General features: G+C 47.2%; 3 protein-coding genes across 5 annotated transcripts; all 3 read right to left on the bottom strand.

Moving 5' to 3' along the window:
- Positions 1-170: 170 nt before the first annotated feature.
- LOC112877416 (DDT domain-containing protein DDR4-like) lies at positions 171-6,599 on the bottom strand. 3 transcript variants are annotated; one of them, XM_025941723.1, is made up of 12 exons: positions 6,062-6,599; positions 5,822-5,932; positions 4,933-5,019; positions 4,809-4,846; positions 4,637-4,718; positions 3,707-3,813; positions 3,444-3,615; positions 2,610-2,702; positions 2,393-2,516; positions 1,588-1,630; positions 1,361-1,489; positions 171-1,280 (listed from the first exon to the last, which is right to left on the bottom strand). In XM_025941723.1, the coding sequence occupies exons 1-12, from the start codon at positions 6,374-6,376 to the stop codon at positions 578-580; spliced, it is 2,004 nt and encodes a 667-aa protein (XP_025797508.1). In that variant the 5' UTR covers positions 6,377-6,599; the 3' UTR covers positions 171-577. The 3 variants fall into 3 exon arrangements, with proteins under 3 accessions (XP_025797508.1, XP_025797506.1, XP_025797507.1); XM_025941721.1 differs by having other exon boundaries at positions 171-1,274; positions 6,062-6,517; XM_025941722.1 differs by lacking the exon at positions 6,062-6,599 and adding an exon at positions 5,228-5,426.
- Positions 6,600-6,808: 209 nt separating this feature from the next.
- On the bottom strand, positions 6,809-10,217 carry LOC112876193 (transcription factor BHLH089-like). The gene is made up of 6 exons (XM_025940245.1): positions 9,782-10,217; positions 8,220-8,423; positions 7,949-8,014; positions 7,721-7,789; positions 7,564-7,635; positions 6,809-7,230 (listed from the first exon to the last, which is right to left on the bottom strand). Exons 1-6 carry the CDS (start codon positions 9,998-10,000, stop codon positions 7,096-7,098), a joined length of 765 nt encoding a protein of 254 aa, XP_025796030.1. The 5' UTR covers positions 10,001-10,217; the 3' UTR covers positions 6,809-7,095.
- Positions 10,218-17,860: 7,643 nt separating this feature from the next.
- LOC112876030 (glycine-rich protein 5-like) lies at positions 17,861-18,355 on the bottom strand. The gene has a single exon (XM_025940060.1). The coding sequence runs from the start codon at positions 18,353-18,355 to the stop codon at positions 17,861-17,863; it is 495 nt and encodes a 164-aa protein (XP_025795845.1).
- Between the last annotated feature and the right edge of the window lie 5,134 nt (positions 18,356-23,489).

The following is a 23,489-nucleotide window of genomic DNA, read 5'->3' as shown; positions in this document are numbered from 1 at the left end:
TAAAGTTTTTAAATCTTACCTAAAAGTTAGCTCACTTCATTAGCATTCACTATAGTACTCCTGTTTTGATACACTGATGCTTTGGATCCAATCACGACGGATCCAATCACCACCTAGGCCTAATGCAGATACACAGAAGGGGAAAGCGAAATGTTTTGCAGCGAGTCAAGTAGAAAAGGACAAAACTGATGGCAATAGCCGATAAGCAGTGTAGGCATCCCGTAACCAGGCACTATTGCTCCCGATCACTGTTCATACATGGAGGAGATACAAATGCAGGTGTGACAATTGCACAGCGCCAATCGACGCGTGCGGTGTGCCTATAGTGTACATCTCAGCATGACCTCCAAGTATCAGATAGGACCTGGCTTATCGGCAGGAAATTCAGCCACTGCGCTCATGGACCATCTCAAACTCCTCGTTGGCACGACATTGGCAGTAGTATGTAGCAGAAATACGCCCTTACAAGACCAATGTTGTATCACCATCTCATTGGATTCTTGTCGATCCATGCTAAAGCAAGCAATTTCACCAAGTATTTCATACTCAGGTGACAAAAAAAGGGTTCCCAGCACCTCTAATGTGCCGCGGAACATTTCTCATGACCATTATTTGGGTGCTCGTCTTTCACCAAGACCGGCGCATCATCAAGACCACCTACAGGCACTTGCTCATTTAGGTCGAGGAATTTTCTACGTACGCTTTCACTCTCCCTGCTAGGAACAAGTGCCTTCTCTATGCACCACTGCCGTGCTTTATTCACTTCATCATCTTCTTCCTCCCGGTCTTGGCTTGTTGTTGAGACCTCCATATCATTTTGTGCATCAGAGCCAACATCTGGATCTGATGCGCTGCATTTCTCTTGCTTTCCAAATTCTGTATCTCTGCCAGAAATATCATATTGTTGATAGTTAATACGCGGACGAGTGGAGCGCTTACTGCGTCTGATGCCAATTTGGATTTCATCAACGGATCTCAACTTGGTCCCTTGAGGGTTGTGAAGTGGAAATCTTTTGTACCATTGGAGCTCATCTGCATCTTTACTAGCACTCAAAGAATGAACCACTCCATTGCCACCATCACTGGCAACTTGTTCCAGCTGAAACTCTTCGTCATTTTCAGAAAGACCTGCCTTTTGCTGTTTTTTACTTCTAACATATTCCTCATCATACACTGCTTCACCCATGATATCATCATCACTGTCAATGTTCAGGTCAATGTCCGATATGGCCTCCACAAAGTCTTTTGTGTACCTTTGAGATCTTTTTCTCTGCCTGTAGCTATAACAGACCAACAACTTTTAATTGGCTATTTAGTTCTATAAGAGAAACAGATAAACACCAAGAGTTAAAGGACTTGCCTACGATGAAGAGTTGCTGCCTTCCCTTCACGATTGTTTGCTTGGTAGTGATATGACTTTGCTGCAGATTCTCCATAGAATCCTTTACATAATGGTGAGGGGCCAATCTCAGCAACATTCTCACTTTTCCTGTCAATAATATAGTCCAGAAAGTTGTTTCATGTTTTGCATTGTTTCTATGAACCCCTTAATAGATGAAGCTACCAAGAACAGAAAGATACACATACTTTGTTGTTTTTATGGCTTCATTTATTGAACGTTCATAATCATCTGCATGATAAATTAAGAAAAATCATCAGGACAACAAGAAAACAGTATACACACTGGCCTTGTTCCAATAGACACCGTATGATACATCAAATGAACACATAGATAGTATGACTTTAGAATGAAATTTTGCAGTATTAAGCATTCACAAACATGCCATGTACATGTAAAATTTGACCTAAACGGACCCTTTGATGAATAACTGCAATACCTTCATCATCCCAATACAAGTTTTAACAGGTTACTAGGAAATGGGAAACACTTGCTGACATTCATCAAATGATGAAATAATTATATTACTGGTAGCTTTATTAACATACAAGTTAGACCAGCTAGGTATAACAAACACAATAATTAGCTACTATTCAGGTGGTGAAAACACAAACCAGCAATGAGAGGCGGATTTACAGTTGCACAACTACACTTAGGTTAATGAGTTAGCTTAGCGAGTTCAAATCACAGGATGATTAGGAGACAGTAGTGACATGGCAATATTAATGCCGGAAACGATAATCAAACATCTAATATGAAGGAGTGACTACATGAACAATAAAGCTGTAACAAATAATCAGCACAAAACAGGGAAACACCAATCTAACCATTTGAACAGCTCCTTTACAACTAGAAAATAAAATGGCTCAAATTGCTTGGGTGGCTATTCAATTATGAATCAAATGGCTCTCAACACCTGGCCGTAATTGAGTTGTAGGTTGTATGAAAGTATTTCCCATTAATCAACAATGTTAGATTCAGACTTGGAATTACCAAAAGTATAAGTGACACGCTTCCTTTCACGACGAGAGCGGCCAGATGTGAATCCATTCACTGTCAAGTAGCTGTCAAGGAGGAGGGCTTCTCTGTGTTGCTTTTTGAGCAGCTTCTCTTTCTTCTGCAGGACAAGACAATGGCAACACGTTATGAAATGAGAATAGCAAGGCACTCTATTCTTTGCCAACGATTTTAACTAGCTGCAGTGAAATACCTTATGAATCTTTTCTATCTCTGGAAGATAATTGAACTTCAGCTTCTTGCCAAGCGACACTTCTGTCCTGTTCCTACTTGAAAAGAGTTTTTCCTGAATAAGATCGGCATAAAAGAACTAATATCATTAAACTTTAGAAGTTTTATCAGGAGCAAAGTATATACAGCTTTTCTGTCATATTCTTATTTGATTCATTGACACCACAAGTTTGCAGTTTGCTTTTGATAAGCTCTTCCAGTGTAAACTGTGACAGGGGTGCTTGGAAGTATCTTGCAACTTGTTTGGAAATGGATGGAAAAACACATTTAAAATGCCCATTGCACCCCCCCCCCACCCCCCCCCCCCCCCAAAGTGTGGTATCATATGGGCTAATACAATACTGCATGTTTATTCAATTTTTTTTGCTAACGCAGCCCAAGCTATATACTGGATTTAACTGTCATGAATTCATTTCTTCATCTCGGGATAATTGTAGCATCAGCATAAAAACTAGTGATACTTAACACCAAAAAACGATCATGAATCAGAAAAAGAGCATCCCTATTCTCTACACAGACCCAAGTGTGAATTGTTAATTTTTATACTTAATGACTAATTAGCCATGATACAAAGCCATGGAAGTTCACTGATTCATAATACTCAAGCAAGGTCCGCCATGTTTTACAAGATGGCCATGACCGTTGCAACATCTTGTAACAACAACGGGCATTAACTTTTATTATCACAACATAATCATAATTGCAAGTGATTAGGTACAGGGAAAGATGAACTAATCATGGCTCCATTTATTAACAGAGAACCTAAAGAAATGTATATGATGAGCTCCAAACTTACTGCAGCTGTATTGAACTCATCAAAGTTGGATGCCACAGCCTCCCATTGATAGGATATAACTGGAACACTTGAGGCTCCCTTTCCTTTAGTTCTTTTTGATGACTCCTTCGCATACTCCACTCGCCTAATTTCGCGATACAACCGATGACCAAGAATTGGGTCATCTTCATACCTGCAGCGCAACAGATGAGTAGAGATGCCAGGTCCACAAAATATGCTTTAAAGTACATGTCATATTTCTGTTGAAGTTACTGTTTGCCCACCAGTATGAAATTCCATATGAATCTCCACCAATTCGTTCTTTACGGAAGATGGGAAGATGATAACCATGCCTCAAAGAACTATCAATGAAGTTCCGAATATCCTCTTGCTGTAAATAGGTGCTAGAAGATTCAGCACATATTTCAAACTAAAGAACACATATCAACATGTTCACGGCTAGATAACTTTATCATTAACTTTGCAGCTATTTGCAAGCAGCTATATATAAACAGTGACAATATGGAGATATTAAGAGCAACTACCAGCTCGCAAGTGTTACATGAATTTTATTGGAGTCTGGAGGATCAAATAAAACGCTTCACACAGGAATACATGACAACAGGTGTTTATGTGCTCTCCTGAAAGCGGGGGACGCAATTTTAAAGCAAACTGAGGGCCAGCTTTGCAACCACTCACTACTCAATTACCATATCCCCACTTCAAATTTGTTCTGACAAGTTTTCCTTTCCTTTTGTTTATTTCACCTGAAAGGCTGATTTGTCCCTTCACAATCATGATTTGTATCAAGAAAACTCTGTTATAAATTGCTGTAATGCTGTCTAGCATATAAAGCAACCTTGATTAATGATTAAGTCTTACCCTTACATGTTTTAGCAACAGCCTTGTTTTCAAATATTAACTAACAGAACATCTTCAATAAACTAAAGATATGCTCTTATGATGGCCAATTGTAGGATGGTACACAAACAGAAAAGGAAAAAATTACTGGAGACAGAGCATATATATTGTACTAATTAATCAATAGCCCAATAGAATATTTAGCAGAATCTGCAAAGATGTTGAATGTGATAACAGGCTTAAAGATAGTAAACTCTGGTCAACTAAACTACAATTAGTATAATTCCAAACGGCAGAAGACACGGGTTCAATTGTATTCTTTAAACATTTCACAGAATAATAAGGGCACACACCTCACAACGTATATCACATATAGCTTTCAGGATCACTAATCGAGTCGCTGGATCAAGTGTCCTGTACAGTTCAATTTCCGCTCTGAACAAGGCAAAACAATTGAGCGGAAGTTATCAAACATAAGATAACAACTAGATATCCAGTAAAGGGATTACTGGGATAAGAACTCACCCATGTGAAGCAACAATCGGAAGATCGCCTTCTGCAACCTGCAGTTCTAACCATTATTAGCTCATCAACCAAATGCAGTTTCATCCGTCATGTAAAATTGATCTTGCTGAGGAACATCATATACCCAATGCCACCAGTTCTTCAATTTTTTACATAACACCGTTACCCATGTTCCACGTCCCATGGCCATCCGAGTCACTGGAGGAATTGACTGCAAAGATGCATAAAAATTATGTAGGATACTCGAAAAATTGGTTACTATGATTTGTAATCTAATCAGTAGTAGCAATGATGGACAAGCCAGACAGACTTGTCAATTAAAATGATGTAAATGTCCCAAAACATGGAATTGTCATTTATGCCTCCTGTTATTATTTCTTCTGTTCCATTCGACACAGGTATATCTTTAGCGAAATTACCTGAACAGCATAGTCATTAGCAGTGTGTAGTAGGGGCAATGGAGCAGTGAAATGTTCATCGTGTATTATGAGATACATGTGGTTGACAGCTACAGTAACACTGCAACTCTCATTTGAAATAACCAAAATTTCTTGGCTCCGATAATTGATAATGCACTAACACATAGCAACAAAAATAACCAAAATTACTGGCTGAGTCCTGCAAAGAAGATCATCCCATAGCAAATAGACATCATAATCCTTATTTCATATATTTGGAAATATTATTCCCGAACACATTAAACAAATTAAATATGCAAGAATTGTTAAGCATCACTCCAGAATAAGGTAACCATGAGAACTTAGTATTTAACACCAGCAGATCTCAAAGAGCAATGAAGCAATGCTTGATGAAGTTCTAGTAGTAGTATACATTCCTCCTATAACATTGAAAGAAAAACAGAATAGAAAGCACAATGCAAAGACCCCCACCCCTCAAATAAACACCTACCACCACCTGGCTTCCAATTCCAGAGGCAATTAAAGGCAGAAGGGCAGCAGCATAGTTAAAGTTCATGATGAAAACCAGTGTGACTTAAACAGGCACCGACTCACCTTTAGCAGAGGCATATGCACGTTATCCAGTGTGCCATTGGGCGCTATGATCGCGTCCTCCAGCTCTTCTGCAGTGAACTCCACGGCAATGTTTAGCAATGGCCGGAACACCTACAGCTCCGAAGCAGATCAGTCATGTTACCCAAACAATCACCTCAGAAAGCAAAGCACTAAACCCGCTCCAAACTGAGGCCAGAAGCAGCGGAAGGTTTAACGGTACCGAAGAGAGAGAGCGCTTACGTGGAGGAAATTGAGGACGGAGGCGAGCTCCCACATGCAGCGTAGCCTCCACCGCGGCAGCTCGGCGGGCGACTCCGGCTCCGCCACGAGCGGCGTCACCACGCGATACTCCGGCGTCTCGTCCCCCGCATTCCCGCTCCGCCTCGGCCGCGGCGGCGGAGGCGCGGGCCCGGGCGGCGGGGGCGCGTTCGGACGGTAGTGGCACGCGCGTGGAAACCGCGCCCTCCTCGGGGTCAGCGCCGCGGGATCCTCCCACGCAGCCGCCCCCTCGGCCGCCCGCTGCTGCTGATCCTGCGGCGGGGAGGCGGCCGCCATCGCCGGAGACCCCCCGTTTGGAAGAGCCGGATCGGGGTTGGATCGGGGGTCGGGGTCAGGGTAGGGTTCGGGCTCGAGGGGGGAGGATGTCTCCGACTCACAGGAAGCGGGCAGCCTGAGCAGGTGGCGCCGAGGCAGTGGAAGCCATGGGAGGACCCAGTGAGGGAAGGGGAAAGGAGTGAGGACTGAGGAATGGGGAAGAAGGCGGGGGTGAAAGCGGGATTTCGTGGGCGAGATCAGCAGGGGTGTTGGGGAATAGATCAACAGAACCGTTACCGCGTTCGTAGGACAGGGGCAAGAGGGAGATTTCGCAAGCTGGGCTGGGTTTTCGGGAGGTTTTGGTAGGGCATGGTCATCAGGGTGCACTGGAAGATCGGAAGGATAGGACTATACAGGACCCAAACACAAAATCACAGCATCAACACAGGAAACTGGTGCTCCCAGAAGAGAGAAAGAACTGATTTATTCATCCTTCTTACAAACTAACGCGACCTACAGAAATTCCATGGAACACATGAATAGGAGAAACGTTGTCTTGAGATTCAGATGGGAAAACGAAAATTGTACTCTTCAAAATACATGTCCCACACAGGCATTACAGCTCCAAGCATGAATAAAACTGCGTTTGGAACATGACCGTTTCAAAAAAATAATCTAGAACCATGGGCTTGATTGATCATGGTTCAATTTATTAGAATGCTACTCTGGGTTCATCTTGTTCATGACACCCTTTCATAGGCACCGCCAATCTGCATGTGAAGCCATTCCGAGGTCGATGTGCCCTGCCCATATTCTCTTGGGGTTTGGGTATCAAATGTCAGTCCAGGAGCCGTGCTATAAGTCTGTGAAGCAAACTGCAAACAAGAAGGCCTTCAGTAAACATAACAAAAAAAAATTGGGGGGGGGGGGGGGGGCAGTGTAGCATCACGGTGTTTGTGGAAATACTGAAAAAAGGAAGGACAGATCATAAAGGGAAGACAAAGAGAGCATTTCAGTAAGATATTTCAATGGTGTATTCTCTAGAAATCTGAACTAAAGCCCCATAAGTCCATAACAATGAATAATTATTCAATTCAGAAGTGTAGATTTGTCAAAAGTTCAGTAATGCTTGCAGTGGCGCAGAAAAAAAAATGAAGAATCGATAGGCAGATCTTGGTACTTCACAACAACTTTAAAACTTGACTTACATCTTTGGATGGAAATGCTTCAACTACATTGCTCGGATGGGCATTAAATGCCTCAAGCTTCATTGACAGGAACTGCAACACATAAATTATACCTTTAGCTTGAATATGAAGGGTAATGCAATTCCGTAGGAGCAGCTTCTGTACAAAACTGGCATACCTCAACTTGGCATTGCAAAGACTGGATGTAATTAATTATTTCATCAAGTACGGATGCTTTGCCAATAACCTGACCAAGCAAGCAAAAAATCATTATCACATCTGCTGGGAGTGAAACTCAGGAATTATTAGAGCTTATTCGTAGCAACAAAATAAACTATATATCTTTAATATATGGCACATGAGGAAACACAAACAATGCTGAATGCCTGTTGAGATTGAAGTGCACCTTGTTGCATCCAGGGACAAGATCTTGGAGAACTTTCATCCGTTCGCTTATTTTCTCACGCCGTGCCTGTAAAACGAACATGATCTTTTGGTGGTCAAGTAGGTGTTATATGCATGCTACCTATAGCAACAACATCTCTGAGCACTTCAATTTGCAACCACAGTTCTTACGCTGTAGCACATGGTTTGAATTCATACAATGCATTTTTACAAACTGGTGTCAAGTCGTTACATATTGGAATGGTGAAAATAGAAAATGTTGCAATCTTTACCCTTTCTGCAAGACTATGACTGTCAGTTGCCTGGCCCCTTCTTGCCCTGACATGGATGTAATCTTGTTTCGGTGGCTCTGGTGCTGGAGGGTTTTTACTAACAGCCTTGCCAGCACTTCTTGAGTCAGTTTCAGCCTCCGTTCTTAGGTTGCCATTATTATCATTGGATTTATTTGATTTGAAACGTTTTGCTCCTGAATCTGTCTGCTCATAAAAAAGATCAGGATAAGCAAGGGAAGGAACAATCACAACTTCAACTGGGTAATTTTCTATTAATATGAAACTAAGATCTTATCATCTCAAAAGTAAAAAAAAATAGTTATCTAAATTGCCATCATTCAACACAGAACATGATTTGTGAACATAAGGATCAACTGTCATTGCAACATGCTGATAAAATCACAGATCATATTGACCAATAATGATTCACCCACCAATATGATTAAATATGCATTCTAACAATTTGTTGATACAAAATGCAAGCATAAATGCTGAAACATCTATATGTGTTCATTCTAGTTCCAAACATTTGTAAGTCTTATACTGATGCACAATGCCGAAATTATACGGTACTGTGGAGGAGACCATGCCTAGCATTGCTGAGAATCTGAATTCCAGCCAAAACCTTTGTGGACCAACAATAGTTGGTCGGTAGTAAATTTTGAAGTTGATTGTACTTAATTGTTTGTCTAGCAAGTAGAAGCAGCTTTAATTTATTAGACCACCATAGTATGCACAGATCCAACAACAACAATGGCACTGAAAGTGGATGTACCAAGCACATATGCCATTCTAGCCAGTTTAAGCAATTGCCTCCTGAAGGCGTCATGCCATCATGTTATATTGACAAGCAAAAATCTGGCACTCTTAAACACTATGATACCACAATAAAAATGGAAGTATGTACAGAGGAACTGTGCTTCCGATCAAACCTTAATATCTGAAAACGAAATTACATAACATGAGTACGACAAAATACACAAAGTTCAACCGCATCAGGTACTTTTGCTTGTTGTATGAACTATGGAGTAACCTTTAATTTACATAGTTTCATTTGCTTCCTGAGTAGCTGCATATGTTCATATCACAGAAGTTTTAACATTAACACTGCAGGTGTAGAAGTATTGATCATAGCCTCCAAACTATTTTATATAGTGTTAGCATTCCCATACTTTTTCATGACTTTCTAAGCAGTTCTTGGCCCTTCGAAAACCAAATTAATTAATTTTATGCATCCAAAATTACTTCAATTACATAATGTCTACAGTCAGCTACACCACTAGCAGCTGCTGCAATTGGCTCATTCAGCTGCACACATTACCGAATCAAACCAAACAAAGTTAATCAAGACATAAATCCAGAGTAGTACTGCCAAGAGTAGCACCCCGAACAACGAGGTCAGCAGTGCAGATGATCAGATCACACCAGCATGCTCCGTTATGCACTAAATAATGATGCTACAATTTGCCCTTGGAAACCTTCCAATTCCCAGCCGTGAAGTCCCATTGGCCCCAGCAACCCCAATGCCACACGGATCAGGACCAATGAGGGAGAGAACCTACCAAATCCTGACCGCCGCCGCCGGAAGTGGAGACGATCCGGGACGAGTCGTCCTCGGACGCTGGGGTCTCCCTCTGCCTCCTCCGTCCGGCGCCTCCTCCTCCGCGTCCGCCACTGCTCTTCTCCGTGACGGCGGAGGTGGCCTCCACAGCTCGGCCGCCTCCCGCGGCGAGGTGCGGCGGGCGCCAGAGCTCCGCAGCGACCGCCGGGGCCGGGTCCATGGCGGCTGGCGGCGAAGCAACTCGCGACTCGCGGGGCGGGTCTAGGGTTTCGGAGGTGCGTGCGAAGGGGAAGGGCTGGTGGGAGACTGATGCGACCAGATCGGGGAGGTGGAGGGAGAGCTCGCAGTGGCACTGTGCACACTTGCGGAGGAGAGAGAAGAGAGGGAGGGTGGAGGGAGAGGGCCAGAGGGGGGGGCATCGCTCAGAGAAGACTGGAAAGGGTGGCGTAGAGGAGTAAAGAAATGGGGCCTCGGGATTTCGCCACGCGGTGATTGGGGGCGTAGGGCTGACCCTGACAGGATGGGGGTAAAAGTAAACGCGCTTTCACCGCTAAGCACGAGTAGTTTATTTAGGTGGTTAATTTGCACTCTGGTGCGTGGTAAAAACTGATCGAGGGCCATCTCAAAAAAAAAACATCAGAAGCGTTCCAAAGGTATGCAGATTTTGGGTTTAGGGTGTGAGTAGATTTACTGAACTGCCCCGGATCGGAATGCTGTGCTTCGTTGCTTGCTTCTCTAATAATGCGTGCATTTGGGGGCTTCTCTAATATTTCCAGAGCCTTATCATTTGATCATACGAGGATTTTCTTTATCACTCCCTCTATTTTCAAATATATGACGTTTAGGAGAAGCAAATTAGTTCCTTCTAATCACCAACATTCAAGAAACGGAGGTAGTATTATTTTGGTGAGAGGACATGGCATTCCGCTGGGCTACCTGCCCAGATCGAACAAAAGTTGGGGAAAACTCAATTTGCACAAGGGCTACTTGACCAGACACTACACCAAACTTTACCAGACCCTGGACCAAATGGGGGGATATTCATGCGCCAAACATCACATTTTCTCGAACAAAATGCCAACCAGAATGAAAAGGAGGACGTGGGCATGCTGCTTCCCTGTTGATGCTCACAGTCACACTTGTCTTCCTTCTCTGATGATGCTCCACATCACCTCTCTGTCCAACGAATCGCTTGGCAAGGCATTGACAAGTAGAGCGATTAAGCGAAGTCAGACACGAACACAAAACCATCCTCATGCATAAACTGACAGCTTCTTGGATCGTTGACACGCATGCCTGCTATGCAACTATGCTTTCGGTTGTAGAAGGCATTAGCTCTGTTTCTTAGTTCACCAGCGCTGCAAAGACGTGCAGGTTACGAAGAAACCCCAGCCAGATGGCGGCGGGGGTCTGGAAAGAAGATGATTCTTTCCACTCGCGGTGTGCCCGAATCCAGCAATGGTGCCCCGTCTGGTGGCCTTGTGAAGAAAAGGCGGGGGTGTTCTGAGTGTTGCGTTACTAAGTTGCCTCGAAATGAAAAATTTTGCCCTGTGAAAGCATAATTTTTACCTTTGAATGTTCTAAATTCTGCATACTGTCATCTCATGTTTCAGAAGAGCTTAGTATAGTACGGGATAGATGCTATCCAAATCTGTAGACAGCTGCTTCAGTAACTTTGCAGAAAGATTGTGGAGTAGTACAGCAAACAAGAGCCACTGTTTCAGTTTACTCTCCATATTTGCCTACCGAATTACAAATCTGAAGATGAACGCCAAATCCGTTGGATCCAAGTCTGCAGTAGTACAGCAAACAAGAGCCACAGTTTCAGTCTACTCTCGTATTTGCCATCTCCATAGCTGCTTGTTTGTTTGCCTTGTGAGTTGCAGATGCGGTGTGAAGAAAATCCCTCCAGCTACATTTCACCGTCGACCCTGTGGGGAACCAGCTGATGGATACCATTCATGAGCAGCTGGCCATCCGGCTCCGAGTTTGCTCCGAGTCGGCTCCTCTTCAGATGAACAACGACCTTGCTGGGAGCATCTCTGCTAATTTTGGCTGAAAAGGATGGAAATGTTCAATCTCCAATCCAATCTCCAATCCACCCGCCTGATGCCCTGACGAGCTTGATGCATCGGCCAATGCGGCGACATGGCACGGCCCCCAAGCAGATGCTGGAGGATAAGGGTCGGCGCCGCCGCACCACCATCCACCAACGAGTCGTCCTGAGTTCTCCACCCAACCGGCATTGCTCTACATCCGTGGTCCCACAGCGCGTGCCACGAGCTGCTTGTAGTAGCAGTTCCGTGGCGGCGGCGCGCCGCGGTAGCTTCGTCTCCCCTCCGCTTCGTCGCCGTGCAAAACAATGTTGGGAAGAAAACAACGGCAGCACCAGTTCGAGGCGGAGAAAGCGACGTGGCGGCGAGGTGATATCGACGCTAAGCCCGGCAGGCTCGCCACCTGCGTCCAGCATCGGCCGGCGGCAGGAGGAAGGAAAGCGGCGGCCACAATTTACAGAAAACCACCTAAATTGGATCGCGATCCAATGTAGGGCGTTTACTGTAAATAGTTAGATCGAGTATTTTCACTTACACCCCCGAATCGGATCGCGATTACTGATCGCGATCCGATCTAGGGGGTTTACTGTAAATATTTAGGTCCGAATATTTTCGTTTACCCCCCTAAATCGGATCCCGAATATTTGCATATAAACCCCTGAACCGGATTTGTGCCTTCGGTCCTCGCTCTCACGGCGGCCATCTCTTCCCGTCCTCCTCCGCCGCCGCCGGGGACTTGTTGGAGTAATTATCAACCACCATGGCATTTGAATGGCCGTTTAGATCTGCGGTGTGAGTGCTTCCCTCTCCTTTCGTCGTCCTGGGTAGCTGGTGCGGACGACGTTGGACCTTGCTCCTCCTCGATTGCATTCGTCATGGATTCCGGTCCGCCGTCCACGGCGCAGGTGGCGCCAGGCGACATGGATTTTTCCGGAGATCCGCGGCCAAGGAACCATGTCGCTCTTCGTGCTCCTCCGCCCACTCCTCCACGGGCGGAGCTTAGTGTCGGCCAGCCTTGGCTCCGGCCCCCACTCGTCTAGTCGTCTCCCTCATCTCCAGCTTGCCGAGCTCCTCCGCAAGCTCCGTTGTTCACTAGAAAACAGGAGAGTCGAAGCTGCAGTCCTTGGCGAACGCTTGGCGCCGTTGTGGCTATCTCGTTGATGATGGCTCTAGCTCGACCGCTGCAGTGTATACTGTACTTGGTGAGAAATGACCCGGCAAAATTAATCCTAACCACGTCAGTGTCTGGCTGGTTTCTTCCATTCTCTTGCTCGTCTCTGTGCTGTGCCTCTGCTTCGGCAGGATTTTCCAGCTGCAAGGTTGCAGCCAACTAGATAACCAGGTAGAAAATCTCAGCTCAGCTCAGCTGCACTGTCAATTGTTCTTCTCTCCTGAATTACACTTGTTCGTAGCTCGCCCTTGGCACCGAAGCAAAGTGAGCAACTGAGAAACTGAGCACCTCCTTCGCCGGTAGGCAAAGGAGCAGGCGAATGCGTGACTCTTCTGCACAAGAGCACAACAACATTGTTCTCTCGTCTTTACCTCTCGCCATCTCAGCAATGCGAGGTTTTGTCGCTGAATGTGTTGCGTTTTTCATTAACTACGCAGAAAAGCTACGTATCATTACATCAAGAAGAAAATAGAATGGAGCTTCTTAGGCTATGTTTGGATCCACCCCCAAATGGCAAAAGGCGAAATGGCAAAATTTTTGCTCCTGTCACATCAGATGTTTGGACGCTAATTAGAAGTATTAAATATAGTTTAATTAAAAAATAATTACATAGATGAGGACTAAATGACGAGACGAATCTATTAAGCCTAATTAATCCATAATTAGCAAAATTACGGTAGCATTTGCCCTTTTGCACTTTGGGATGTTTGGATCCAAAAGTGAAAAAAAAAGTGCAAAAGAGCAAAAGTTTTGCACTTTCTCCCTCTTTCCCGGTCATCCAAACCTGGCCTTACAACGCCGGTCGAAAGGAGCACACGCACACCTCAACAATCAACAATGAAGTAAAGGGCTATGCGGCACTATAAACCAAGATAAGCCTATGACCGTAGTCTAACTAGGAGCAACGCTACTCAACGATGATCGATAAGGCCAACCGATGCCTGCAAGCTTACTTGCCCCAACTCGAATCCAGTTGCTTCCCTCGGCGAGAATTCCGGAATTAGCTGGCTCAAATTCTGATCGGCGCCGCTGAAAAAAGCGTTACGCTCTTTCCTAACAGCGGTGTCCAGCCCCTTCTTTTGCTCCTTCGGCAGACCTCGCCGCAAGAGGAGCCACCACTCCAAGATGCTCAGGCCATCTGTGGGCGGGGGCTAGGGAAGCTGAATGTGTTGCGTCTCGTTGTTTATATGCTATGCAACGCGTCGCATTTGCCAAACATGGCCCCAACTCCCAAGGGAAGTGCGATTAGAGCAACTCTCTCCCTCTCCAGGAACAGATCGTGTTGTCGCTTGAAGTTGCAGGCTGCAGCAGACGTTCAGACCAAGCCTCAGTAAGCGCCTTGAATCCATGAACCTGAACCCATGAATCCTGCACCAACTCGATCATACCCGCCGGCGGCGTTCAGCACTTGGTTGCCCAGCTTCGCAGAACACAGGAAGATCGCTTCAAAGCAAAGCAAAGCCAAACCAAAAGCCTTCTTCAGTAGGTGCGGCCTGCCGCTCGCAGCGCCTCGGCACATGGCGGCATGCGGCGGTTGCAGCATCCCTGACCGATTTACCCCAATTCCCCGAACGACCTGCGAGCATCACCAGATGGACCAGATGCTGTGGTGATGGGCTGATGGCTCCGCCGCAGGTACGATGCCGCCACGCGTGAGCTCGCGGTGGGCGAGCGCCATGCGGGTCACCGCTCCTCTGTGACTCTGTCCTTGCCGGCCGCGCAGCGCCTTCCGCCCGTCCGTGGCGACCCGCTACAACATTCTAGTCGCGCCGAGCGGATCAGCCGCGCGTGTTCTGCCGCCGGATCATGCATGTACGGGAGCAGCAGCTAGCGGCAGGCCGCCACGCCATCCGATTCCGCACGACCGCACCGCCCGGCGCGGCTCCAGTGGCCACCGAGGACGCGCTGGTGCCGGACGGTTGGCCAAGCATTTGCCACCGCATTTACCGTCCTCTCTCTCTCCCTCTCGCTGGTGTCGTCCTGCTGCTGCATCTGCGGCAAATTTATGGCGAGGCCTCACCGCTTACCGGAGAGCGGCCTCTGGACCGCGGGCCTGTTCGTTTGCTGCTGGTTTGGATACATCACATCAAAGAGAATCTGACTATTTAGAAGTATTAAATAAAATCTGTTTATAAAACCTTTTACACAGCAGGATGCTAATTCGCGAGATAAATTTAATAAATCTAATTAAACTATAATTTGCCACAGTGATGCTACAGTAATCATCCTCTAATCATGGACTAATATAGCTCATTAGATTCGTCTCGCGAATTAGCACTGGAGTTCTGCAATTAGTTTTATAATTAGACTTTATTTAATACTTCTAAATAATAAAATTTTTTTTGATGTGACCCCTCTGCATCAAACGAACACGCCCTCCGAGCAGTAGCTGAGCTCAAATATTCCGCTCAGGCCATAGCCTCGCTAGTGCAGCGCGGTAGCCAGTAGTGGCGCAGTGATAGTGCTGCTGCTCCTCGTACGGACGCCCGGGGGGCCCTTGCAAGTGCAAGCTACTCCTCGTTCATAAATGGCGCACCTTGCCGTGTCAGGACCCGGGGGGAAATACAAGCCACAGCCACTGCACTGCCGCCACGCGCCCAGAACGCCCAGCCGGTCGACCGGGAAGACGACGGCGTGTCCATGGCGCAGCTCGTGAGCCTGTGAGTACGCGCATTCGAGACTTGAGAGCATGCGCAAGATTGGCCACTGGTCTCTGGTCAGGGCAGCGCGGGGGCCGGCGGGGACACCCTTGGCCGCGGTAGCATGGGTGGATCGGCGGAACGGCCGTGAACGACTGAAGGAGCTCTCGCCGCCGAACCCTCCGGCCTGGCAACCCATCAATGCCGAGACGCCGAGCGTTGATGAGCCCTGCCCGGCGTAGCGTGGTGGGCGAAAGATTTCCCCGGATAGGGATGTCCATGTCTAACCGTCTAGGGGCGTGGGCGGAGGGGGGGAGGAAGGAATCGTAACCGGGACCTAGACATGATCGACCGAGATCGGCAGGGCGGTGCCCGATCCGAGCGCGTGCTCTGCTCCGTTGAGCGATGCGACTCGGGAAGGGAGAGGGTTGAATCGAGGAGGCTCCTCGTCCTGTGTTTTGGGTCGAATTGAAGGCGTCCTTCGATGTGCACTGCGAGCAAGGGGATACGATGGGATTGTGTTGGATCCAAGCTCACTGGAGCGGAAATGTACTTGCTCGAAAGTACATTTAGTGATGGACCAAGCATCATCGATACGCGATGGCATCTGGTGATGGACCATGAGCATACAACAGGTTTCTGAGTGGGAGCTGGACGCTGGAGCAGTGGCGGAGGACCCAGTGTAGCGAGATGTGGCGCTCGCCATACCTCGGTCCGCACGCCGCCACCCGCCGCCCGCACGCCGCTCGTCCGCCGGCGCCGCCGCCCGCAGGCCGCAGCCCCGCCCCCGCCCGCCCGCCGCCCGCAGCCCCGCGCCCCCGCCCGGCCGCCCCCGCCCCCGCCCGCCCGCCGCCCGCCGCCCGCAGGCCCTGCCCCCGCCTCCCACCGCCCCGCGCGCCGCCGCCCGCCGCCCGCAACCCCGCGCGCCGCCGCCCGCAGGCCGCAGCCCCGCCCCCGCCCGCCCGCTACACCTAAAATTTTGGGCGTCCTCCGCCACTGCGCTGGAGGTATTATGACAAGTCAACTGAGCTACAGTTGATCTCCTCAGTGATCATGCGAAGGGATTCTAATCCGTAATCCATAACTTGACAAACACTAATCGGAAACCAAACCAAAGTTAAGTTGTTCCACCGGTGTGGTAACGTTGGGTGCATGCATACCCGGGTTGCAACAACTTCACGGAGCAGTAACAAACATTTATATTTACAAACCAAGCTTAGACGTGTAGAAAACCGCTGAAGCATGGTAAATGTAACGATTCAATTCAAAGCTGGAGCATGCTCATTCTGCATGCTAGATGGATCACAACTACACTGCAATCTGTTTATATTTTTATCCTCTCTTCAAGTTAACCCAAGGTTGCAATGCTTTCTAGAGTTGGCTATTTAAGTTAGCCCATTCCACTTTCAACTTTCTATTTACAACTATTTTTGAGCTACCATACCTCATGCATGGTATTCTAATTGTGGTCCAACCGGCCCCTAGGCTACATGATATTGTAAATTTGTGCACAGAACATGTAGGAACTTGGAAGGCTTTAGGACTATTTTTGAGCTACCATACCTCATGCATGGTATTCTAATTGTGAGCCACTATTCTAATTGTGGCCCGACCAGTCTCTAGACTATATGTTATTGTAAATTCGCGCAGAGAACATGTAGAAATTTGGAAGGCTGATAAATCTGTGGCTAGAGATGATGCAAATTATATTTATTTTGGATCACTGAATTGATCCAAAAATGTAATAAAATAAACTAGTATATTATTGTGCATAATTAATTTATGAGAAGAAACAAATTAGAATAGCATATTACCGTGGGCACACCATCCATAACACAAATGCACATAACATTGAAGTAACTAGCTAAGCATGCAACTGGCACACGAGCACACGTCGCTGGATCCGATCAACACACGACACAAGCACACAGCCTGCAACACAAACAGTCAAACACCAAGCCCAAACTTTTACAGACTCCGACTTCTCTGCCCTGCAGCCACACACACGGTCACGAACACGCTCGATTCACGCACAGCTAGACGACGAAGAAAAGAGACCTCGACACGTTACATGCCACGCTCGCCGTACCACAAACACATGCACGATGCATGGACCACCTGCGCCAGGACGTGCACGGCACGCACGCGAACGCCATGCACCCTGCGCGCGCACGTACGTCCGCGGCCCGGCGTCGCCATGGCTCCTGCAGCAGCTCTCAAGGCGTGACGCCACCGGCGCCCCCCCCGGCGCCTCCGCCGTAGCCTCCGAACGCCGGGGCGCCGCCGCCGCCGAAGCCGCCGAACGGGATGCCGCCGCCGCCGCCGAGGGGCCCGAAGCCACCGACTCCGCCGAGCGGGCCGACGCCCCCGACGCCGCTCCCGACGCCGCCGAGCGGACCCGTGACGCCGCTGAAGACGCCCCCGCCGTTGTTGCCGAAGCCACCGCCGTACCCGGCGCCGACGGCCGGGAAGCCCGGGAAGTTGCCCATGCCGCCCACGCCCACGAACAGGTTCTTCTTGTCCGCCACGCCGGCGTCAGTGGCGCCGCCGTTCTTGGCGCCGGCCGCGGCCACGGCAGCCGGGAGAGTGGCCGCCGTGGCGGTGGGGGCGCCGCCGGAGCCGCCTGCCGGCACGGTTCTGCCCGCCGACGCGGCGTGGAGCGCCACCGCGACGCAAAGCACTGCGAGGGCGAAGCGGCGCTTGGTGGCCATGCCTCACCGGTCGATCTCTGTGGACTGTGGGCGTGTGTTCAGTTCAGCTGCGCTCCTGTGGAGGCAGTGTGGAGCGGTGTTGTGTTGTGAAGTGGAGCGGCGGGGATCACGGCGTGCGCGTTTAAATAGAGGCGGGGGGAGGAGCCGGTAGGGAGAGGGGCAGGTGGGATTGGTAAATGAGAGTAACTGGGATGGGGTGTAACTGCGAATGCGGCATCGTGCAGGGACGTGACGTGTTGGGTTCGTGTGATGAGCTGCTGGCGACTTGGTGAGAGCGCGCGCGAGGGGTGCTCTTCTGAGGCTGTTCCCAGCAGCGAGCCGGTTTGGATCGGGAAATACCGATCGAATCAGTACGGGGCCATTTATTTTGCTTCCATCTCCACATCGTACCTTCAGCGGGTTCCTAAAATAGCACCGCAGCTGGCTTCCCTGCCGAGGCGGCCGTTTGCTCTCCGCGCAATCTGAAACTGGGCAGGAGCGAGACACGGACCAGCAGTTGAGATCCGAACAAGAGAGAGAAGGTGTGAAAATAGAAGTCGGAAGAGAGCCCTCGGATTTTAGGATCGTATACGGGACAGCCGCTGGGTGACCCAACGGTAACAATTCGATCCCATAATCGGGATAAGGTGCCAGATATGATACGTGTTGGGAATAGCCTGAGCCACGCGCGCGATCAGGAGCTGACGCGTCACAAAAACCACCGCTAGCCAAGGAAATGCGAAGGTCAAGTATGCAGGAATTTATATAGGCCGTAATTACGACGGTGGACCAGCACATGGACTAAGAAGCACAGCGATACAGTTTCAAACAAACAAAATATGAATATTTTTTCAAGAAAATACTCGAATTAGAAATCGATTTCTCTATTATATTCTTCACGATGAGATGTTTAAAATAAAACTAGACTTGCATATGTTTAGATATATGTTTAGCTAGAACAATCAAATTGTGAATGTGGAACAATTTAATTATGAAACTGGAACAATTGTTCTACGTGATGAGATGTTCAAAACAAGACTAGACTTGCATATATTTAGATCTATTTTTAGTTAGAACAATCTAATTGTGAAAGTGGAACCATTCGAAACTGGAACAATTGTTCTATTTTAACAAAAAGTTATTCCATGTTTATAAAAAGTATAAAATATTTTTATGCAAATATAGTCAGGTGTGGTCTTGTTAAGAGAAATGCAATCGTGTAATCAGTATTTGATTTGAGTGTCTGGTTTGCAAGCTACAGTTTTTTTTCTTAATGTGTATTTGCATAAAAATCCGTGCAACACTAGCTTCTCAACTGACCAAAAGCCAGCCGTTGTGGGCCAATATAGGGTGTGTTTGGCAGGGCTCTGCTCCGTCCCGGAGCTGCTCTGCTCCAGAACTCCAGGGTGGAGCAACTCTGCTCTGGAGTTTTTGTGGTGTTTGGCAAGATTGGTGTCCACAGCTCCAGAAAAGAGGTTTTTGAGTGTGGAAAGACATTCTTACCCCTGTTTATTGAATGTATGTTTGTTGAGCATGATGAAGCATATGTAATTGTTTTTGCCGTTAATTCATCAAAGGAAATTGAAATATTTGCCCATGATACTAAGAAATGAGTCATTGTACTAATCACAATTACTAAAATATTACAAGGCCATTGTCTTCATCTAACCTTCTAAACTAAACATTAGATTCTAATTCCAAGCTAGAGAAAGAGATGTCGCTATTCTATCGCGAAATTCATCCATGGTAAGAAAGCTTGCTTCAGTTGTTGAATCATCAGAGGCATGTGGTGACACTGCATACTTGTTGTACCTATCAGGGATTGTAGGCACGAAGTTAGGATCTCGATCAAAGTTAGCAAAATCCACATCACCACTTGAGTGCTCACGAATGAAATTGTGGAGGACCATAGTGGCAGCAACAATCTTTTTTTGTGTGTGCATGGTATATTTAGGCATTTTGTACAATATTTGCCATTTCATCTTCCATAGTCCAAATGTCCGCTCAATAATGTTACGAACAGACGAGTGCACCCGATTGAACTTCTCTTTTGGACTATTAGGTTCCATACCTCTATGCCACTCGGGCAAATGATATCTTTCACCTTTGTATGGAGCCAAGTATCCCGGACGGTTAGGATAGCCCGCATCTACAACATAATACTTCCCTTCTGGAGGATGTGGGAAGTGATCTTCATCTACCTCAAATGCATGGTACAATACACTTGTGTCATGGTAAGACCCCGGTTGACCAGCAGCCACATAGGTGAAACGCATATCAAAATCACAAACAGCAAGCACATTTTGAGTTGGAATGCCCGTCTTTCCAATGTACCTGACTTGTTCATCAGGTGAAACAGAGACACGAATATGAGTGCCATCAAGTGCACCAATGCAATCCTTGAAGTGTGGATATGCTCTTTTATCATTCCGAATCCTCTTGTGAACGGTGGGAAAATTAGGATTGGTTGGTCTCAAGTACTGTTCAGCCATCGCCACCAGACAATCTAGCACCTCATGAAATTTTCTACTAATAGTTTCACCTGAGTGTTTGAACTTGTTTTGGCACCTCCAATTGGACTCACAACCGGAACAAATGAAGAGGAAAATTGCAAGTATCTCATAAGTATTCATATGTTTGGATGGTTGTAGCCCGTACCTCTCAACCAATACATCATGAAGATCAATGAATATTTCTGTGTTCATCCGAAGCATTTTGTGACACTCTCCTGGTGTATTCAGGGTCTCTTGTAACCATCCAATTCCAGTTTGAATTGATACTCTTGGTGGAGCCTTGTGCAAATACAAATCACAATAGATCTCAGCAAGTTTAGCACCTTTGGTGATAATGTCAAGAAACTGGTCACCATCATCACTAGAACTGTCACTCTCACTTTCTGACATATGAAAATACAAGAAATTATTAAGTGACACAAGCTGGAAAAGATCATGATACATGATACAGGATACATGTTTAACAATCTGAAAAAAAACATAGGAGCCCCAAATTCTGGAAAAAACACATGACACAAGTCAAACCATGAAACAGGGAAAAAACATAGAAGCCACACAATCTCTACTTTCCATACTTGCCCATATACTTCCTAGTAAGTAAAGCGTCCCCCCATCAGGGAAGACTTAAAAGTGTTGCTTTATCAGTCCCAGGAGGCTGATAACACTTTTATTACATCAGATGGTACATCACCGTACTACTCTACGCGGTAATGGGCAGTGAAGCGCCACTATCGCGAGGATTACAACCAGAACCCACACAACTACACTAGCTACGAACAAAGGATCATCAGTCTTGCGCCATGGGGAATCCAACGGTGGCCTCAACCACAGGCAAGACTGGGTGCAGGACGAAACCCTACTCGTTGTCTTCGGGGGCGTAGTCTGGGTCTTCCACTGTAAAAGTAAGAAAAGGGGTGAGTACAAACGTACTCAGCAAGTCCAATCACACCCACGGAAGGGGGTATAATAGAATTTAATGCACAGGATAATCCAAGGATAAGGTTACGGTTCATTTGCGGAAAACACAGTTATATGCAGGGGTTCGTTTTAAAAGCACTTTTCAAAACAGGTTTTCTTATACCAAGGAGCACACAGTGTTGATCCACACAGGATCCAGGTTTTAAACTGCCACCGGACTCCCCGTCCGCCGTAGCACACGGCACAACTGCCGGACACTTTCCAAACAACTCACACCAGCCCAATCATTCCCAAGAGAAACACTAGTTATGTGACCACACCATAACTTGCCCAATACCGTGGGCACGGCTATTCGAATAGATTTTCAACTCTGCAGAGGTGTGCAACTTAACCCACAGGTGGGGTACCACAGCACGAACACCTTAGTGCCGGTGCAGATCCCATCGAAGCCATTACCCACCTTAGCTAGACCTGACTAGCCACCACGGGATCCATCAAGGGGTCATTCGACCTATCTCCGAGGTTTAACCGGGGCATAAGTCACACAGAGCTTATCGCTTCTCCTTGATCACCCGTTGCTCTCAGCTCTCCTGATGGCTATCAGGCCAACTAGTGGGATTTATGCTAAGCCGTTGCCCATACAACGGTCAAGTGGTTCGCACGACAAGAAGCTAGGTGAGATGTCACATCAACTCGGTCCTTAGGGGTGACAAGATGGATATCTCCCTTCCTCGCTCAACCACACAGGTACGAGCACACCAACGGCAATTCACACAGAAATGCCATCCATCCCGTCTAACTCACTTTTCAAACCACATTTTATCCTTTCCCACACACACACATTTTCTTTATAAAATCAGGTGGTCAAAGTATGGTTGTCTCAAGTAAGGGTGGCTATCCTACCATGTTTTCAACACGCAAAACCATGCAATTTTATAAAACAGGCCACTGGGTTGTGTTTATAAAAGCTAGGACAGAAACATGCATCAAAGGGCGGGATTGAACTTGACATCGTCAAACCCTTGCGGGAGGTCCCGATCGAAGCACTGTCCCTCGGGTTCGGGGTCGCAGAACTGGTCCTCAATTGCTTGGTCGCAGTCGGGAACTCCTTCGTTCACTCCGTGTCCTACGACGCAAACAAACAGACATGCAATCAAGCGAAAGAATTAAAAGCTTTTATCGTCGGGCTTGAATCGGAAATAATTTAGTTACGGAGTTAGGGGTGACATCTTTGGGTGGTTTCTTAATGGCATGGCTAAAACTATACTAGAAGCGGGGTGGTAAAGTTTCGGGTCAATCGGAGGTCGTTTCGCACATAAAATGACGCGCTAAAGGTGGTTTCAGGGCTTAAACGGGGGTCCAGGGTCTTGTTCATAATTATCTAAAGGGGGTAAGGGCTTATTCGTTAATCCTAGAAATACCCTGTGCGTGCTAAAAAGTATCAAATATATCTTGGTTTATGTATCGAGGGGTTCGATTTGAGATTACTGAAAGCGTAGGGTTTCTTTTGCAAAAGAAGTAGATAGGGGGGTTTCTTTTGGAGGAAAACAGAAAAGGGGAGGGGGCTATGGGCAAAAACGCCCCTTTCTTCCTCCTTCCTCCCGCACAGAGCAGAGAAGGGGAAGGTGGGGCGCCGGCGCCCAGCCACATCCGGCGGCCTAGGGCTCGGGGCGGCTCGGGAGAGAGGGGGAAAAGAGAGAGGGGGTCACGGGAAACTAGTTCCC

Source organism: Panicum hallii, chromosome 9 (genome assembly GCF_002211085.1).
Source record: "Panicum hallii strain FIL2 chromosome 9, PHallii_v3.1, whole genome shotgun sequence".
NCBI classification, from domain to species: Eukaryota; Viridiplantae; Streptophyta; class Magnoliopsida; order Poales; family Poaceae; genus Panicum; species Panicum hallii.
This window is presented reverse-complemented; position numbering and strand designations above follow the sequence as displayed.

Excerpts from the sequence above, each read along its gene's own strand:
- LOC112876193 (XM_025940245.1), bottom strand. The coding sequence starts at position 10,000 with ATGGACCCGGCCCCGGCGGTCGCTGCGGAGCTCTGGCGCCCGCCGCAC. Across the intron at positions 8,424-9,781 it reads GCGGCGGCGGTCAGGATTTG|ACAGATTCAGGAGCAAAACG; the intron begins GTAGGTTCTCTC and ends TTTTATGAGCAG. Across the intron at positions 7,790-7,948 it reads TTGTCCCTGGATGCAACAAG|GTTATTGGCAAAGCATCCGT; the intron begins GTGCACTTCAAT and ends TTGCTTGGTCAG.
- LOC112876030 (XM_025940060.1), bottom strand. The coding sequence starts at position 18,355 with ATGGCCACCAAGCGCCGCTTCGCCCTCGCAGTGCTTTGCGTCGCGGTG.
- LOC112877416 (XM_025941723.1), bottom strand. The coding sequence starts at position 6,376 with ATGGCGGCCGCCTCCCCGCCGCAGGATCAGCAGCAGCGGGCGGCCGAG. Across the intron at positions 3,616-3,706 it reads TCATATGGAATTTCATACTG|GTATGAAGATGACCCAATTC; the intron begins GTGGGCAAACAG and ends GTTGCGCTGCAG. Across the intron at positions 1,490-1,587 it reads GAAGCCATAAAAACAACAAA|GAAAAGTGAGAATGTTGCTG; the intron begins GTATGTGTATCT and ends TATTATTGACAG.